This window comes from Dasypus novemcinctus, chromosome 1, assembly GCF_030445035.2.
Source record: "Dasypus novemcinctus isolate mDasNov1 chromosome 1, mDasNov1.1.hap2, whole genome shotgun sequence".
NCBI lineage: Eukaryota > Metazoa > Chordata > Mammalia > Cingulata > Dasypodidae > Dasypus > Dasypus novemcinctus.
In genome coordinates this window covers 167,214,147-167,233,372 of record NC_080673.1, presented here as the reverse complement: position 1 = coordinate 167,233,372, position 19,226 = coordinate 167,214,147, and the positions used below count along the sequence as shown (strand labels likewise).

General features: G+C 39.5%; 1 protein-coding gene across 12 annotated transcripts in view; it reads left to right on the top strand.

The window, feature by feature from the left end:
- The window catches only part of WDR19 (WD repeat domain 19), a 188,229-nt gene that overhangs the window by 62,102 nt on the left and 106,901 nt on the right, over positions 1-19,226 (top strand). For 6 of the 12 annotated variants that reach the window (XM_071216978.1, XM_071216979.1, XM_058299618.2 and 3 more), the window contains 12 exons: positions 805-951; positions 1,271-1,395; positions 2,273-2,385; positions 3,860-3,928; positions 9,925-10,002; positions 11,356-11,452; positions 12,928-13,052; positions 14,505-14,586; positions 15,977-16,127; positions 17,061-17,184; positions 17,936-18,012; positions 18,263-18,387. In XM_071216978.1, coding sequence (XP_071073079.1) covers positions 805-951; positions 1,271-1,395; positions 2,273-2,385; positions 3,860-3,928; positions 9,925-10,002; positions 11,356-11,452; positions 12,928-13,052; positions 14,505-14,586; positions 15,977-16,127; positions 17,061-17,184; positions 17,936-18,012; positions 18,263-18,374 — 1,300 coding nt within the window. In that variant the 3' untranslated portion in view covers positions 18,375-18,387. Of the gene's footprint in view, positions 1-804; positions 952-1,270; positions 1,396-2,272; positions 2,386-3,859; positions 3,929-9,217; positions 9,463-9,924; positions 10,003-11,355; positions 11,453-12,927; positions 13,053-14,504; positions 14,587-15,976; positions 16,128-17,060; positions 17,185-17,935; positions 18,013-18,262; positions 18,388-18,780; positions 19,104-19,226 lie in introns of those variants that run through there. The other 6 variants (XM_058299623.2, XM_071216996.1, XM_058299617.2 and 3 more) reach the window with 5 other exon arrangements.

The window sequence follows — 19,226 nt, the reverse complement described above, 5'->3', positions numbered from 1 at the left end:
TTTTATATTTGTGTTATATCTCTGTGAAAAATTCTTTATTTTCTGTGTTTTTTACAATAAGTCTGTTCTACTTTCAGAATTTTCCCACTCAAAAAAGAAAAGAAAAATTTTAATGTAAAAAATTACATAGATATGCTTCAGATGAGAAACCACAATTTAATATTGGTGTTTTACTGCTAGTTGATCAAAGGCCTAAAGAGAGGGAAGCAGACTTGGCCCAGTGGATAGGGCGTCCGTCTACCACATGGGAGGTCCGCGGTTTAAACCCCGGGCCTCCTTGACCCATGTGGAGCTGGCCCATGCGCAGTGCTGATGCGCTCAAGGAGTGCCCTGCCACACAGGGGTGCCCCCACATAGGGGAGCCCCGCGCACAAGCAGTGCACCCCATAAGGAGAGCCGCCCAGCGAGGAAAACGTTCAGCCTGCCCGGGAATGGTGCCACACACACGGAGAGCTGTCACAGCAAGATGGTACAACAAAAAGAGACACAAATTCCCGGTGCCGCTGACAATGACAGAAGCGGACAAAAGAAGAACACGTGGCAAATGGACACAGAGAACAGACAGCTGGGGTGGGGGGAAGGGGAGAAAATTAATTAATTAATTAATTAATTTTTAAAAAGCCCTAACGAGAATATATTTTAGTGGAATGATTCCTGGCATTTTTTCTGATGAAGGAAAAAGAAGTGCAAGAAAAATAAGCAAATCTCTTCAGTAAAATAGAAAATTGTCCTAGTTGCTGACTTCCCCCTCACCCAAATATAACAGGGTTAAGAAAGTTTGTCTGAGCTAAGTATTTCTTGCAGATACAAAGAAGCTGTTGTGGCTTATGAGAACGCAAAGCAGTGGAACAGCGTAATCCGTATCTATCTTGACCACCTCAACAATCCTGAAAAAGCCGTCAGTATCGTCAGAGAGACCCAGTCTCTGGATGGAGCCAAAATGGTAGCCAGGTAACATAATGCATCGCTATCTTAGGACTTGGCAAAAATATGCCTTCAAAGAGGTAAAAATTGCATTTTATCAAATGAAATAAATTCATCAAATAAATAAGTTCAAAGGAATATATCTTCTTTTTTATATTTTTTATTAGATCTGGAAGTTTAAATATAAAGACTGTTACAGACAGAAGTATAAACCTAATGTATAGAACTGCAGTTTACCTAACAAAGTTTTAATTTTAAATAGTTTCTCATGGGTAAAGAATTTTATTTTTTAAATTATGAATTTGTTTTAAATATGAGCCAGGCTAAAGACAATACTTTGTTTTAGGTTTTTTCTGCAGTTAGGTGACTATGGGTCTGCCATCCAGTTTCTTGTCATGTCCAAATGTAATAATGAGGCTTTCACCCTGGCTCAGCAGCACAACAAAATGGAAATCTATGCAGACATTATTGGTAAATATCATTGTTTTCCCTAATTTCTCTTTAAGATTTTTATCATGAAAACACTTTGACTCTTAGGATCTAATTGTCGTTTGGTACACACACAGCATACACACACACACACCATTTAAACGAAGACATGCCATATACTAGATGCAGGATCCCCACTAGCCCTTAAAGGTGAGATGGTATCATAGTCATGAAGGACCATTTTCAGTTTTCAAAACGTTTTGGGCGAATGCCAAGAGAGGCCGGATTTCTCAAATCTTGCTCTCCTTTAACCTTTGGTAAAGCAAGGTTCCAAAATGAAGGTGATAGGAATTGGAGGTTGATTTTTGAAAATGCAAATGCATTCATGAATGTAAAAAATTGAGTTACAAATTAATAATATATTATTACTTTGATGAAGAGCAATGTACACAAGCTGTACCTTTTAAAGATCTTAAAGGTCCAAAAGAGAATTTTATATTCTAGGAAGATGGATTATATTTATATTATGATCATCTTTGCTTCTGATTCTTCTGTAACTAAAGGCAAATCAGGGTTGAGTTATAGTTGTTGATGTTGTTTTGGGAAATGAGGTTGAGATTCTTAAGGTATGATGAAAGTAGCTAGGTGTAATGGCAAACCATAACCCAGATTCTCACAAGTCTCATAATTTCCTTTCCTGACTCCTTTTTAGAATGAAAAGAAGGCACAGAGTTGATAATTTGGGATAATTATGATGACTGTGCTTTGTGATGAAAACAAACACTGATAATAACATTGATACTTGTTTTATTCACCTGTTTTTGGTCACCTGTTTTTAGAAACTTATTTTTAGGTTAGCAATTAAAGTAAGCAAGTTTACTCAAAGATATTTAACTGCATGAACTTCTGTTTAATGTAGGTTCTGAAGACACTACTAATGAAGACTATCAAAGCATTGCTTTATACTTTGAAGGAGAAAAAAAACATTTTCAGGCTGGAAAGTTCTTCTTGCTATGTGGCCAGTATTCACGAGTTAGTATTTGCCAAGGAATGACATAATGGACCCTTCAGGAAATGTTTATGGGAAATATTTTAAAATACCATTATGCTCCCAGACTTGAAGTCTCGGAGTCAAGTTTGACTTCTTTTTCTTCTCCCTCCCATACCTACCCACATTCCTCTTTCATACTCTCTCCCACATCTGTTTCTTTACATTCTAATTGCCACCAACCTAATTTAAGCCCCAGTGACTTGGCTTTGGATTATTGCATTAGTTTCCTATTTTTCCTGTTTTTAGTTTACCTCCCTGTAACTCATCCTTCATTTGGTTCCCAAAATAGTACCTGCTTTGACTGCTTTAAAAAACCCCTTAGCCTGGCAGGGGTAGCAGTGCCCAAACTAGGGATATAAATAAATGAAGCTATGGGGTAAAGTATGTTCATTGTGTGACAGGGTAGGGACCACTGGATGGCACAAGTCTTGTCTGTAGGGGACAACTGCTGCTGACTTGCAGCAGAGTATTACCATTTGGGAATACATACCCAATATTGCCAGATCACATCATTATTCAAGAGAAACAGAAATCTGGATCTCCCAACTTTAAATTATGGACTCACACATTTTTATAATACCACATGGCCAAAGAAAATTTGTCCCTGTATGAGTTCAGCCCTTATGCCACCAGTTAGCTGTTTCTGACTTCTCAGATAAACCTCATACTCCTCAACTGGCATCAGGAGAATTTCCACAATTTGGCCAATCAGCCTAATTTCCCAATCTGCCATCCAGCTATTTCCACTGAAAAATCCTACATTCCTGCTAGGCCGTTCCCTCTCCTTCTGTCTTCATTTCTCTCTTCTCTCTTAACCACCTCAGACCTGTTAATACTTCTAGTACTTTTTCCTCTGTGACACCTTCTGCATCATCTCCATGCATAATAATCTCTTCTTCCTCAGAGCACCTATAAAACCAGCTGGCTACGTTGCCCGTGTATTTTTTTTCCCCCCCATCTTTAATAAGGTTAAGTTTCTTCATAGATTTGGTGATATATATTGTTTAGGACTTAAAATAATTATTTCCTTATGTTATGATCACATTACATAAATCTCCCCAATTAGAATCTATATAACTCAGAAAGAGGAGCCCTGCCTTACCTTCCCTGGTCTCCTCCACAGCATCTAACACAGTCCCATATGCATGTTAGCAGGTTGTCAGTAAATACTTGTTGAATGAATAAACGAATGACAATTGTTGAATCTTCCTACTGAAAGAAGACACATTTTTCATTTTTATTTCATCAGAACTAGATTCTTCAGAGGGTGAACTGGATCCTTCTACTTTTTAAAACTCTACCCAGCCTATTATGTATTTTAAGGCCTAGCACTTTTAAGTCCTGGGTTGAGATTAAGGTACTTTTTACCAACTAATTACTCTCTGTGTGTGAAAACTCTTTTTCCCAATATGAAGAGCCTGAAATTTCTAAATTGTTACACAATTCTCATTTCAGGCACTTAAACACTTCCTAAAGTGTCCAAGCTCAGAAGATAGTGTGGCAATAGAAATGGCAATTGAAACTGTAAGTAAACTCTGTAATGAAACTTTCAGGAGTGCCAATATTTTTTTAACTTCTAAAATTTCCAGATATATATGAAAGTAGAACAAACAATATAACAAACACCCCTGTACCCGTCACCTAAATTCAACAGTTACCAGCACGTGGCCAACTGCCCTATCTCCCTGCTTCCCTGACTTATTTAAATCCAATAACAGACATCATATCTTTTCATTATGGATACAATATCTACCTCTAAAAGGTAAAAGCCTTTGGGGTTTTCCCCCCTCAGGTGTGACTTGTGTACAGTAAAGTACACAAATTCTGAGTATATGTACATTCATATAACTTGTAACCCCTGCTAAGATCCAGATATAGAACATTTCCGGCTCCCCAGAAGGTTCCCACATGGCATCTCAGTCAGTACCCCACCAAGGGTAACCATAATTCCAACTTAGTCCTTACAGACTGGTTTTGCCTCTCAGTGAATTGTTATTTACAATAATTTGTTTGTAGACACTTACAAATATAGTTTTGCTTCTTCCTTTTTTTGCTTTCTTCCTTGGCTAGGACCTCCAGTACAATGTTGAATGAAATGATGGTAGTGGACATCCTTGTTTTATTCACAAACTTCCACCGTTAACTGTTTTATGTTAGCTGTAGAGTTGTGGTTAGTTTTTTTGGTTTTGGAGTGGTTTTTTTTTTGGAGTTTTTTGTAGATAACCTTTAACAGATTAAGGACATTTACTTCTTTTCCTTATTATAAACAGTTGTTGAATGTTATCAAATGCCTTTTCTGCATCTATTAAGGCAGTGACTCTAAGATTTTTAATACATTATCATACCAGAAAATTACCAATAGTTTTTTTATTGAGATTTTAATTCACATAGCATAAAATTCACCCTTTTAAAGTACACAATTCAATGGTTTTTAATATATTCATAAAATTATGTGCCCATCACTATTATCTAATTTCTGAACACTTCATCACCCTAAAAAGCAACCCTGTTCCCATCCACTTCCCATTCCCCACTCCCCATGGCCCCTGGCAACCACTACTCTTCTTTCTGTCTTTATGGATTTGCCTGATCTGGACATTTCCTATAAGTGGAGTCATACAATTTGTGGACATTCGGTCTGGCTGCTTTTGCTTGGCATAATGTTTTCAAGGTTCACCCATTTTGAGCAGTAACAACTACCACAGTTGACAGGCTGTGTAGAAATTCTCCAGCCCTAAGAGCCTCTCCACCCTCAGGTTCATTATAATCTTATTTATGCTCAAGTCCATCTCCTACTGATTTTTTTTTAAGTAGGTACTGAGAATTAAACCTGGGACCTCATACATGCAAAGAATAGTAGAGTCCTTCCTCTACTATACAAATGACTCCCAAATTCCTCCTTACTCCTGAAGTGTGGCAACTGAGACCACATATTGCTCTTTCTCTAATGATGGTTTCTTTCATCTCATGTGGCTTTTCTCATTGTAGTATTATTTATATGACAAGGGCAGTGCTGCAGTATTTGGTGTTGACTCCCATTGGTTGAGCTCCAGTTGTATTCCTGGCTCACCTCTTTTTTATAGACACAACACTTTGTTTTTTTAGCTTTTTATTTTAAAATAACCTTGAACTTACAGGACATTTGCAAATATAATACAAACCACCATACAGAGACCTCCAACATATCACCACCACCCCACCCCTCAGATACTCAGAACTCCTAACTGTAATGTTTTGCCACGTATCTTCTATTTTCTGAACATTTGAGAGTAGATTGTATATATCTTGCTCCTTGACATTTAATACTTCCATCTATATTTTTAAGAACAAGAATATTCACTTATGTAACTACCTTAAGTACAGTTGTCAAGTTCAAGAAATTTAACATTGATATAAAGCCTACAGTCCATGTTCCAACATTTCCTATGTCCAAATAATGTCCTTTTGAGCCTTTTCTCCTCCATTATTAGATCTCTTCCAGAATCATATATTGCCTTTAATTGTCTCTTTAGTTGGCCTTTTTTTTTTTTTTTTAACTGTGGAAACATGTATACAACAAATTTTCCCATCTCAGCCTCTTCAAAGCATACCATTTCATTGGATTGATCACATTCACAATGTTGTGGTACCCTCAGTACCATCTATTGCCAGAACTTTCCCATTACCCCAAACAGAAACCAGACGCCCATTATTCCTTCACTCCCTATTTCCCCTGCCTCCCTCACCTCGTAACCTATATTCTTACTTTCTGTCTCTATGAATTTGGATATTCTCCGATATTTTCTTTGTGGTTACCATGGAGCTTAAATTTAACATCCTAAATCTATAACAATCTTATTTGTTATGATACCAACTTAACTTCAAAGGTACACATATACTACGTTCCCATACCCCTCACCCCCCCACCTTTGTGTACTTCTTGTCATAAATTAAATATTTGTACATTATGAATCCAAAACCATTGGTTTACCATTTTATGCATTTGCCTTTTAGATCCTATAGGCAGTAAAGTTAGAGTTACAAATCAAAACTACCTTAGTACTGGTATTTATATTTACCCCCATCATTATCTTTACTGGAGATATTTATTTCTTCCTCTGGCTTCAGTTAATTATCTAGTGTCCTTTCCTTCAACCTGCAGGAAGAACTCCTTTTAATATTTTTTCTAGGGCCAGTCTAGCTTTGATTTATTTGAGAATGTCTTATTTCCTTTCTCATTTTTGAAAAACTGTTTTGCCAGATATAAAATTCTTGGTTGTCAATTTTTTGCTTTCAGCTCTAAATATGTCTTCCAAGTGCTTTCTTGCTGATGTCATTTATGACAAAAAATCAGCACGTAATCTTTTGAGGCTCCCTTGGATGTGACACATCACTTCTTTCTTAAGAATTCTCTCTATATTTTGATATTTGACAGTTTGATTATAATATGGCACAGTGTGGATCTATTTGAGTTTATCCTGTTTGGAGTTCCTTGAACATCTGTATATTCATGACTTCCATTAAATTTGGGAAGTTTTCAGCCATTATTTCTTTGAATATTCCCTTGGCTCCATTTTTCTTTCTTCTCCTTCTGGGATTCCCACTGTGCATATATTGGTATGACTAATGTGTCCCACTGATTCTTTTTTTTTTTTTTTTTTTTTTCAGATTTATTTATTTCTCTCCCCTTCCCCCCCCCACCCCGGTTGTCTGTTCTCTGTGTCTATTTGCTGCGTCTTCTTTGTCCGCTTCTGTTGTTGTCAGCAGCATGGGAAGCTGTGTTTTCTTTTTGTTGCATCATCTTGTTGTGTCAGCTCTCCGTGTGTGCGGCGCCATTCCTGGGCAGGCTGCACTTTCTTTCACGCTGGGCGGCTCTTACGGGGCGCCCTCCTTGCACATGCGGCTCCCCTATGCGGGGGACACCCCTGCATGGCAGGGCACTCCTTGCACGCATCAGCACTGCGCATGGGCCAGCTCCACACGGGTCAAGGAGGCCTGGGGTTTGAACCGCGGACCTCCCACGTGGTAGGCGGGCGCCCTAACCACTGGGCCAAGTCCACCGCCTGTCCCACTGATTCTTAAGGCTCATTTCACCTTTCTTCACTCTCCTTTCTGCTCCCCTGACTGGATGATTCCAATTGTCTTATATTCAAATTCATTCTTTCTTTTGCCAGCTCCAATTTGCTATTGAACCCCTCTTGGGAATTTTACATTTCTGTTACTGTGGTCTTCACCTCTGTTTGGTTCCTTTACATAATTTCCATCTATATTGATAGTCTTTGTGTTCATTTACTGTTTTCCTGATTCTCTTTAGTTCTTTGTTCATGTTTTCCTTTAGACCTTTGAGCATATTTAGGACCATTTGTTTAAAGTCTTTGTCTGGAATGCCTCATGTCTGTTCATCCTCACTGATGGTTTCTAATGCTTAATCTTCTCCTCTTCCTGGGCCATTACTTCCTTTTTCTTTGTATGTTTTGTAATCTTTTCTTGAAACTGGGTATTTTGATATTTTAATATGTTATCACTGGAATTTAGACTCTTAAGTCTTCTTTTCCTTAAGCTTTTATCAAGTTAGTCTTATGACAGAGATTTCCTTAAATGCCAGGATCTATCAAAAAAAGAAGGGAAAAAATAAAATACCTTTCCCAGTCTTTGCAAATTGACCTGTGCCAGGGCTCTCCTTCAGGGTTTATCCATACAGTGAGTTCTGAAAATAGCTCCAGGTCGAAGTAGAAGTACCCTTTCTGCCCATTCCTCTTGCCTTGGGCATGTGCATGTGGCCCTAGGAATTCCCCATTTTCACAGATACAAATATCCCCTCTTCCCCTAGGAAGCATTTCCTCCTGGCCCCAGGCACTGCACTGTTTATCCTAAAGCCAGCAATCTCTTGCCACAAACAGCCATTTGGCTTCTTTCTCAGAGTTCTGCAGGAGAGCTCTGTGAACTGCCTTCTACACCAGGGCAAGTTCTTGTACAACAAGACCAGACAGATTGGGTCAGATATGCATGTTCCCAGTATATGCACAAAGGTCTCTCTGCTCCCTCCAGATCAAGACCAGGAATCTGTACTGGAACATGGCCTGGCTCTGTGCCAAGCCTGCGAGGGGAAGGGGATGGGCCAGCCAGGCTACCATAAGATCCTATTCCTTTTTTTTTTCCTTTTTCTTTTTGGGGTGCTGGGCGCTGAACCTGAGACCTCATATATGGGAAGCTGGTGCTTAACCACTGAGCCATGTTGGCTTCCCTGAGTTGTTTTTTTTGCTTGTTTTGCTTGTTGTTTATTTTTTGTTTTTTCATGAGTCACCAGAAACTGAACCCAGAACCTCCCATGTGGGAGGTGGATGCTCAACCACCTGAGCCACATCCACTCCCCCTATTGCTTTTAAGTAGCCTTTTTCTTGGTTCAGCACTCGTCCTGTTATTGCCATCCTTTGTTTTCTAGAGCTTTTAGAATGATATTTCTGCCAGTTCTTACTGGCTGTTCATTGCTTCTATAGATAGTCACAGCCCTGAAGCCTCTCCAAAATCTTGATTGGGACAGGCCTAGACACATGACTCTTAAACCTCCTAATTTTATCAGTAATTCCCCAATGTCTCCCTTTAATTCTTAGCTTCACATATTCAATTCCTACTTACAGACACATTTCCATTCTCCGTTTATTTTCCTGATCAGTATCGCCAATACTCCAATGGCTTTCACACTCATCTTTATGTGAATGCCTTTTAAATTTCGAGTTCTAGGCCAGGGGCATTTCCAGGACCCCATCCTACATTTCTACCTGCATGCCTTTTTCTGGGCTCCTGAGCTGTAATCCTCATTTCTTTCTACTTTAGATTATATGTAGCCATGTGCATGCGCATTTCCTCAGGGAACTGCTGGAGAAGGCGGTCCTCAGTAGTTCAGGGTTGTTATATAACACCCATTTCCTACGCTCAAGATGCTATTCCCAACAGCTCTGTACAGCCAGGCAAGCATAGACAGATTGATAGGTAATGAATTTTGTATGTTTTTTGTGTATTATTATTATTATTTTTGGAATAATGAAAGTGCTATAAGAATGATTGAAGTAATGAATGCACAAATATGTGATTACACCAAATACCATTGATTGTACACTTTGGATGGATTTGTTCTTTATTAATATGTACCAATAAAATTGATTTGTTAAAAACAAAAGTTTAAAAAATATAAAATGTAAAAAAAGGGAAGACGATGCATTCTCTATTTGCCATAATCAATTATCTCAAGAAAGTTTTTATAGAAAACTCCAAGAAGTATATTTGTGCATGTGTATATAAAAAATACGATATTTTCGAAATAGCAACTGAGAAAAGCTATAGCTTCTAAGGATGGATTTATATCAATAAAGACTCTATAAAGGAAGACAGATCCCAAGCTTATATTACATTTAGATATTTTACTGTAGGAACTTTTATGTATTTTTTTAATTCCATTCTCAGCAGAAGTTATTAGTCTTTTTTTTTTTTCCTCTCTCTAGGTTTAAGAGGCTGAATTTTCTATTTTATTTTTTATGAAATAGGTTGGTCAGGCAAAAGATGAACTTCTGACCAGTCAATTGATAGACCACCTTATGGGGGAAAGTGATGGCATGCCTAAGGTACTAAAAATTCCTGCTGCATTTGGCTTTCTAAGTGTCTTAGTTATGATTCTACTTTGTTCTGCCCTGTTTTTACCTGTAATGATTTCTGCATGATAGACTTGTAAAATGTTGTCTCTGAAAGTAGCCTTGGAGATCATGAAGTTAGACCCTGAGTTTTAAAGGACATTATGCCCATTCACTCTTTAGAATTGACACTGCCCCCTATGAATAGCCAGGCCCTTTCTAGATAACAGTCTCTACCATCCACACTTTTTCTCAAATGCTATAGAGTTTTGTTTATTCTAAGAAGTATGAAAAATGATTATCAGAACTATCACTTAACAGTGATTCCTATAAATCAGCATGTGCTTTGTTCATATTTCAAAAATTGTAGGAAATAACAAAATAACACTTATTAACAAAAATAAAATAGGTGGCTGAAATCATGTTACACGTAAAAGTAACTCACTATAAAGTAGAAATAGATCATTGAGAACATATTTTCAAAATAAGTGACTCCCTGTGGGTTCCTGCAGAAATCAGGCTTGTCGGTCGTGATGATGAGGCTTGACCCACCCCTTGGAGCACACCCTCCACCCCTCAGCATTTCCTTTCTTTCTTTGGTGTTCAGGAAGCTCTGTTGGAGTCCCTGATCTGAAGAAAGGCGACAGAATGCCACTGATGCAAGGGGATTTTAGAGATCCCGAGTCCATTTCCGTTATCTTACAGATAAAGGCATCAAGACCCAGAGAGGCTAAATTAACTTGCCAAAGGACACAGGCCTTTGAACTGTTCCAAGCCACCTCATATTACATTTGCCTTATTCTAATAATCTTGAAGCCAGCACCAAGTACATGAAATAGTCTAGAGTTGGAATGTGGCAATGAAAATTTTATACATCAGTGAGAATTTGCATAGGTATAAAATTTTTTGAAAATTTGCATGGTTGGTCCATTGTATTGGAAGACATTTCTTTCTCATGCATATGAGAAATATACTGTAGAACAGGGTTAGGTACCCAGACTATGAAGCCAGATCTCTGAGGTTCAAATCCTAGCTCTACCAATTTCTGCTTGTGTTTCAGTTTGCTCATCTACAAGATGAGGGTAATTGTCTCTTCCTCCCAAGGTGATTATGAGGAATTAAATTAGTTAATATTTCTCAAGTGCTTCGAATAGTACATGGCACATATTAAACCCTGAATAAGTATTCCATAAAGAAACGGAGTCTTTATTCATTGAGATTTTTAAAAACAATACCAACCCTCAGATAATGGCAGATAAATGTGATTTTAACGGAAATGCAAAATCATAGGTGTTTCTTCCTGAGCTAATGAATACAGTAATGTTTCTTTAATCGTTTGTGTGTCAGGATGCCAAGTATCTGTTCCGCCTGTACATGGCTCTGAAACAGTACCGAGAAGCTGCCCAGACTGCCATTATAATTGCCAGAGAAGAGCAGTCTTCAGGTGGGTCCCTAATCTTCATGGTTTTCTCCCCAAATCTAGCTGGGGAGAGTTCTCTGCAAATCTGGGTTGAGAATCTAGCTCCCAACTCCCTTCTCTGCCCAGGGGAAAGTGGCCAGTTTCTAATCTAAGTTCTAATCTAGTCCAAAAGGTGAGAGGAATGACCATTTCTAGGTTTCAGAAAAGTTAAGATAATTCTCACAGGTAACATCCATGACTCTGACCAAGAGCTGCCCTTGCTCAGCACTGGTTCCTTCAGTCTTTCAAGGCCTCACACAGTTTTGTCTCCTGGACAACAACTCCCCTGACCTCCACAACCCACAGCCTCCCTCCTACAAAATCACATCACTTTCTTTCTATCCCCTCTATTTGGCTTTAATGAAATGAGATGCTAGAAGATGGAAAATAGCTGTATAGCATTATTATTGATCTAATTCTTTATGATCTCCAGAATGGCTCTGTTCACTTATACGCTGTAAATATTTAGTGAATAAGTCAACAAATTAGTCTGATACCTTCACTCATTTTTTGCATACTGACTTTCGTAGATGTTATAAATATGAACACAATTTTGGAAAATATAGTATTAAGTCAATACTATATTCAGTGTGTGTTTTTCTAGCAGCTGCTATCTGTCAGGTACCTGCTAGGAGCTCAGGACAGAGAGAAGACTGAGCCCATTTCTGTCCTCATGGATTGATGATTTTGTGGGAGAGAGAAACAAATTCAGAGTTGTAGCATAGAATGATGAGTTTTCCAAAGTAGAAATAGAAATATGGTAAAGGAGTACCAGGAAAGGAGGTCCACCTCATCCTGAGGGTTGGGGTGGGCAGAATTGGAGGCAACAGGAGCTGCAGGTGAATTTTGAAAAAATGAAATCATAGCAGATGAGGGAGAAAAGGGTGTGCAGGAAGAATGCCAACACGGGAGGTCACAAATGTTCGGAGACGCGAGGGATGCTGCGGTATTTGCAGGACTGGAGCCCCAGTGGGGGACCAAGGTAAAGGTACAGAGATGTTTACTAAGGTAAAGGGCAGAGCAGGTTCTGAAGGGGCGAGTCCGCTGCTCAGAAACTTGCACTTGATCTGTAAGACTTTGGAGAGTTTTATAAAAGGGTGTGACCAATAGCGAATGGGTGTTCCTACTGATTAGTATACTACTCAAAGAGAGATGGTGAGAAATAGTAACACGAGCACGGGGAAGAGAGGCTGAATTGGGGAGACTTAGCATGTAGACTCAGGGGAACTCAGTGACCCACTGGGGTTTTGTCAGGTGGGTGCCTTGAGGAAAAATGAGCTGTCCAGGAGGACACCATGTGTTCCCCCCTGCCCAAGGGACTAGATGGGTGTTAGTTTATAGAATAAATGATTAAGGTAATGCTAGTAACATAATTAACAAAACCTGCTTGTAAAGCGAGTGCCTGTAGAAAGTCTTCAGATCAGATCCTTTGTAATATAATTTTCCCACCTTTTTTCAAGGAAACTACCGGAATGCACATGATGTTCTCTTCAGTATGTATGCTGAACTTAAATCCCAGAAAATCAAAATTCCCTCTGAGATGGCCACCAACCTCATGATTCTGCACAGTTATATACTTGTGAAGGTGAGGCCCTTGGAGTGACTTGGGACAGGACCTGCCAGGAGTGTTTATCACCCATTGGGGTTTCTTCCAAGCCTCTGGCCATTGGATGAGACAGTTCCTAGATCTCTGTATTGCTAAGAGAAAAAGCAAGATGCAGACGATTATATGAACATGCTGCCTTTTGTGTACTAAAAGGCAAAAAAGAATAATAAGTATTTATTGTGAATAAAATTGGAAAAATATTCAAGAGACTAACAAAAGTGGTTCCCTATAGGGAACGAGGGAGGCTCCAAACCCCGATCCGGGTGGAAGGGGAGGAGGGAGGGCAAGTCGTTTCTGTGTGTATCTTTTTATAGTCTTAATTTTGAACCAAGAGTATATTACCTGTTTTTAAAAAATGGATTTACTTAAAACATTTTTGCTTACCCAGAGTTTATTAGTTTATTACTCTAAGATAGTAGATTTTATAAAATTTACCCTCAGCTCTAACTTCTTAAGCAACAGATATTTTCAAGATTTTCTAAAATCGTTAACCGCTTGTTATATTAAAAGGGAAACTATCAGATCCTATCAAGTAAGAACAGATCGATGCAGAATATCACAGGGCATCTGTTCCACAGAGGACAAAAGAGCGATCCATCCCCCTTCCAGGGGGATCCAGACTCAGCCTTGGTGGATGCGTACTCCCCTTGGCTGTGACAGTGGCTTTGGCTGAAGGACAGCCTAGGACTCTGGGATGTGACAGCTGCGTCAGGCAGGGCTGAGGCCAAAGAGTCAGCAGAAAGTGAAGGAGGCTGAACAGCTGGAACTTCCTCCCTTTCTATAGATTAATATTTGTTAATTTTATTACCTTGCTCCATAAATTATACCATTAACTATTTGCTCATGCCTAAAACCTGAGTTACTCTGTACTCATCCTTTACATTCTTACCAAATATCAGTTCTAACTCCTCATCTGTCTTCTCCTCTCATACCCACTGCACTGTCTCTGTCTGGGGCACCTCATTTTTCACCTGGAGACAGCAGTGGCCAGACTGCATGGACTCTCCAGCCTCAGCCCTCCCTAGGTGTACGCCCTCCTTGCCACGTGGACCCCAGGCATACTTAATTATTCCACCCTTAAAACTTTCTACCTGACTCCTACTCAGCTTTTAGGTCTCATTTGGTAAAGTTGCTATCATTAATCCTCCAGGAATAGCTTGTAAGAGATGGACCTGGTATTTGAACCCATGTCAGTGGTCTAAGGCAAGTGAAAAGCAGAGGGTAGAGTAGGGGTGAGACCATGATACTGGGAAGCTACTGGAAGGAGGGAAAACAAGGAAGAAATCCCAAGTGGTATTAGCCAGGAAAGGCTGCAAAGGCCTTGTGATGACCCCATGCTGTCTCGCAATCAAGGAGTTACTTATTTGGGGGAACAAAACATAAATTGAGGTTAGAGTCTCTAAAAAGAGTAAAATATCTCATTTATTTCAGATTCATGTTAAAAACGGAGACCATATGAAAGGGGCACGTATGCTTATTCGAGTGGCCAACAACATTAGCAAGTTTCCATCCCGTAAGTACTGCCTAAAAGGAGCTCATTAGCCACATTTCTACAGGATAGTGTTATGGGATCTGTATCCACTTATTCCTCCAGCCGTCATTCTGAGCTCTCTGTGTATTTTCTCCATTTGTCCTCCCACCAACCCCACAAAGTGAGTCCAACTATTATTAGTCTATTTTACAGTTGAGAAAACCAGGGCTTAAAGAGGTGAAGTCACACTTGCCGGCGGTCACACAGTCGCCAGTGAGTCTGACTGTTCACATCCCCTGGAGGGTCTTGCCTCTGGAAAAGGCTCCATAATTCTAAAACACTGATGTGGCATATGACATTCGTCATCGAATAAATTTGATCACATTCTAGACAAGGCTCAGCAAACTTTTTCTGTAAAAGGCCAGATAGTAAACATTTTAAGCTTCGTGGGTCATACAGTCTTTGTTGCATCTTCAACTCTGCTGTTGTAGTGTGAAGGCAGGCACAGCCACTTCGTAAATGAGCGAGCATGGCCGGGTTCCAATGAGATAATTTATGGGCATGGAAATGAAAATTTTATATATAAATATTTACAAATAATTTAATTTCATGTCACAAAATATTCTCCTTTTGATTTTTTTAGCCATTTAAAAATGTAGAAACCATCCGTAGCCCACAGGCCATACAAAAACAGAGGACCGGATTTGATTTATAGGTTATAATTCTATGAATGCATTCTTTTGTATGACATGAAAAAGACTTTTAAGATAATAGTAATTTTTAAAAATTAAGATAATTGTGCTGGCAAAGGATGCAATAAGGCAAGTATTCACATAAGTGGTAATGGGAATGGATATTGGTATGACCTTTCTAGAAAGTAGTTCAGCAATTTGTGGTAACAGTATTTTTGTAAAGGTCATGTTGTTTGAGCCCATAACCCGACTTCTGGGTATCCTTAAGTAATACTTAGACATATACAGGGAGGTTGGTGCATAAAGTTATTGCTCTCTCTTACTTCATCAGCAGTCCTGTCAAATGTAAAAACGTACCTCAGGGCTAAGGAAGGATAAACACAGTGCTAACTCAAGGAAGGGCATGCTTTTACAGAGCAAAGCATGGGATAATCAAGGGAAATAACTTTTTTTTTTTTTGAGGTACCAGGGCCAGGGTTTGAATGCCGGACCTCGTATGTGGGAAGCCAGCACTCACCCACTGAGCACAGGGGCTCCCAAGGGAAAGACATTTTGAGGATCAGTTAGCCTGACTCTACTGCTGTGCCTTTTCCTCACTGAATAGATAATTTGATTCTTTGCCAGGAAAAAGAGTTCAGAAAGATGTGAGTCTGTTTTCCTACCAAGCCAGAGACAAAGTCATGCCATTACACATGAACCCGGGAGACATTTTGCTCTTTCTGCTCTTCCACCTGTTGCAGACATTGTGCCAATCCTGACCTCAACGGTGATCGAGTGTCACAGAGCAGGCCTGAAGAACTCTGCCTTCAGCTTTGCGGCTATGTTGATGAGGCCTGAGTACCGCAATAAAATAGATGCCAAATACAAAAAGAAGATTGAGGCAATGGTCAGGTAGGCTATGACAGCAATTTCTACTACCCAACCATACTTTGCATTTTTCAAAATGTAGGTGCTAATGTGCAGGCCTATTAAGAAAGTCATTAGAGGTAGGCTTGGGTCCAATCCTCATGGCAGAGAACACCAAGCTGGTAGGGCTACATGAACACCCCTTTTTTAAAAAGCTGACAAGCCTAAATAGCTTCAGACCAAATAAATCTGATCAAATTCAGCCACCAGCATGGAGAGTGAGGTGAGGATAAAATACTTCTGGAAAACGAGAGAGCACATTTACCCCCAGGTTACAGCCATGCAAGCCTAGGCTCAAACATGGAAGATGCTAGGTATTGTTCCACACAGGTGGCCTAAAGTTGTGTTGTCCCATATGGTACCTGCTAGCCACATGTGGCTATTTAATTTAAGCAAAATTTTAAATTCAAATCCTTAGTCACACTAGCTGTATTTCAAGTGCTCATTAAAAGCCATAGGTGAGTGGCTACCATATTGGACAGAGCAGAATTAAACATTTCCACTGTCACAGGAAGTTCACTGGACAGCACTGGATGGCCTTTATTAATTCAACTACACAGGAGAGGGAGAGGAGAAATGGTAAGCTCTCTACTTCAGGGGCACAGGGAGACAGGAGACACCAAAACCTGCGTGTGTTTTCTGCTATTGAATGGACTGGGAACCCCACCAGCTGACATGGCCCGTGGACACCCTGGATTCTAACCAGACCTAGTAACGCTTCCTCCCTTCTGGAGCTGGAATGTGGGCCAATGGGGAAGGGGCCGCAGATGAGGGTCTGTGTCTGCGCTCAGTCTAATTAGGAAGAAATAGGTGTGTTTCATGTTACTAGTTTTCAAAACTTGGCTTCTCTCTGCTATCCCTGCCACATGAAATAAAGTGTAATTGTTTTTAAATGATATATATAATTCCTCCTCACAGGAGACCCGATACATCCGAAACGGAAGAGGCTACAACCCCATGTCCATTCTGTGAATTTCTTCTCCCAGAATGTGAACTCCTCTGCCCTGGATGTAAAAATAACATCCCCTATTGCATTGCAACAGTAAGCTTCCTTGTAATATTATTCCATTTTTTGTATACATTTATAGCCTATTTGAATAACTGATATGTCAACATTTTCTTCACTTCATCTTACCTTTCAGATTTCCTGCAACATTTAGCATATATAACTTCATAGTCAAGAAAGCATCTTCAAAGCACACGCACACACACTTAACACACACAAATCAAGAAGGCACTGCAGGGCAGTGAACAGGCCTGGGAATCATATAGTTCTGGATTCAAATCCTTTTTCTGCCATTTATTAACTCTGTAATCTCTTGCAGTTTACTTAATCTCCTTAGGCTCATCTGTCTCAGTACCTGCCTTATTGAGTTAAAGCACAGATTGAAGAGTTAACATGTATGAAGCCTTAGTGTAAAACTTGGCATGCTGTAGAACTTAAGTGGTATTTTTATTAATTTTATTATTAAGGCCTAGTATTAGAAAACTTTAAAGTAACAGTTCTTTATTAATCATTGAATTAATAAATTTTGTTTTAAAGGAAAATATATTCAGTGGTTATATCACAAAATTGAAGGGTATTCTTTTGTACATGAATCTGATTTTTTTAAAATTCTGGCTTTAGTTCTTTGATGCCATCTCTTTCTAGTCAATTTTCCACCCATGTGAAACGTCAATAATTTTATAAGTTAAAGGTCTGGATTTTATTTGTAACCCAATTATTATAATTGAATGATGGTGGGAGTTTTTAAACTAAAGAATAATTCTACTCTTAAATGTACTGTTTCTAGGGTCGACATATGTTGAAAGATGATTGGACAGTGTGTCCACATTGTGATTTCCCTGCCCTATACTCAGAATTTAAGATGTAAGTATCATTTCACTCAATCTCAAAAGTATATAAGAAAATAGACCTTGCATTCATCCATCCTTATTCATTCCTAAATACCCAAATCATCTCAGAAGAACCTTCTGTAAGGGAGTCTGGAGACTAATATTTCTAATTCTTAAAATGTATGATGAACATATGCTGAGAGGTGTTGTTTTTCACATTAGGGAGCCCAAAGATAAAAAATGTTACAGATTTCATTTACTCTGCATTTCCCTCCTCCAAACAGCATGTTAAACACTGAAAGCACATGTCCTATGTGTTCAGAAAGATTAAGCTTTGCTCAACTGAAAAAGATTTCAGACTGTACTCAGTATCTGCGAACAGAAGTGGAGCAGTGAGGAGCATGTGCAGGTAAGAGCCACCCCACCCACTCACTTTGCCGGGGCACAAGGGTCCACAACACACACACAACTTTAAATTTTGTATTGGTTCAGACTCCTTTTTGCTCATCAGATAAACTGTCAAATTTGAACAATCTGACAACAAACCTTTGAGGTATTTAAAAAAAAAAAAAGCAAGTAATACAGTCTCCATAGTGAGAATTAGGTGGCCAAGCAGCAACATGGATTCTAAGGTAGAACATATTGGGAAACGGACTTTGGCCCAGTGGTTAGGGCGTCCGTCTACCACATGGGAGGTCCGCGGTTCAAGCCCCGGGCCTCCCTGACCCGTGTGGAGCTGGCCCATGCGCAGTGCTGATGCGCGCAAGGAGTGCCGTGCCACACAGGGGTGTCCCCCGCGTAGGGGAACCCCACGCGCAAGGAGTGCACCCATAAGGAGAGCCGCCCAGCGCGAAGGAGGGAGCAGCCTGCCGAGGAATGGCGCCGCCCACACTTCCCATGCCGCTGAGGACAACAGAAGCGGACAAAGAAACAAGACGCAGCAAAAAGACACAGAAAACAGACAACCGGGGGAGGGGAATTAAATAAATAAAAATAAATCTTTAAAAAAAAAAAACAAAAAACATAAAGTAGAACATATTATCAAATCACATGTGCTTCTTTTGAATCAGTGCATTAAAACTAGAGCAGATTAATAAAAAATGGGAGTATTTTTACATTCTATGATATAATCCATAAGAATTTATCATAAATATTTTGGTTTCCAATGATGTGGAAAATCCCTGTTTCTTTTCTTTCCCACTTTCATTTTGGCACATCAAAGCAACAGATACCCTGTCCACTCACATT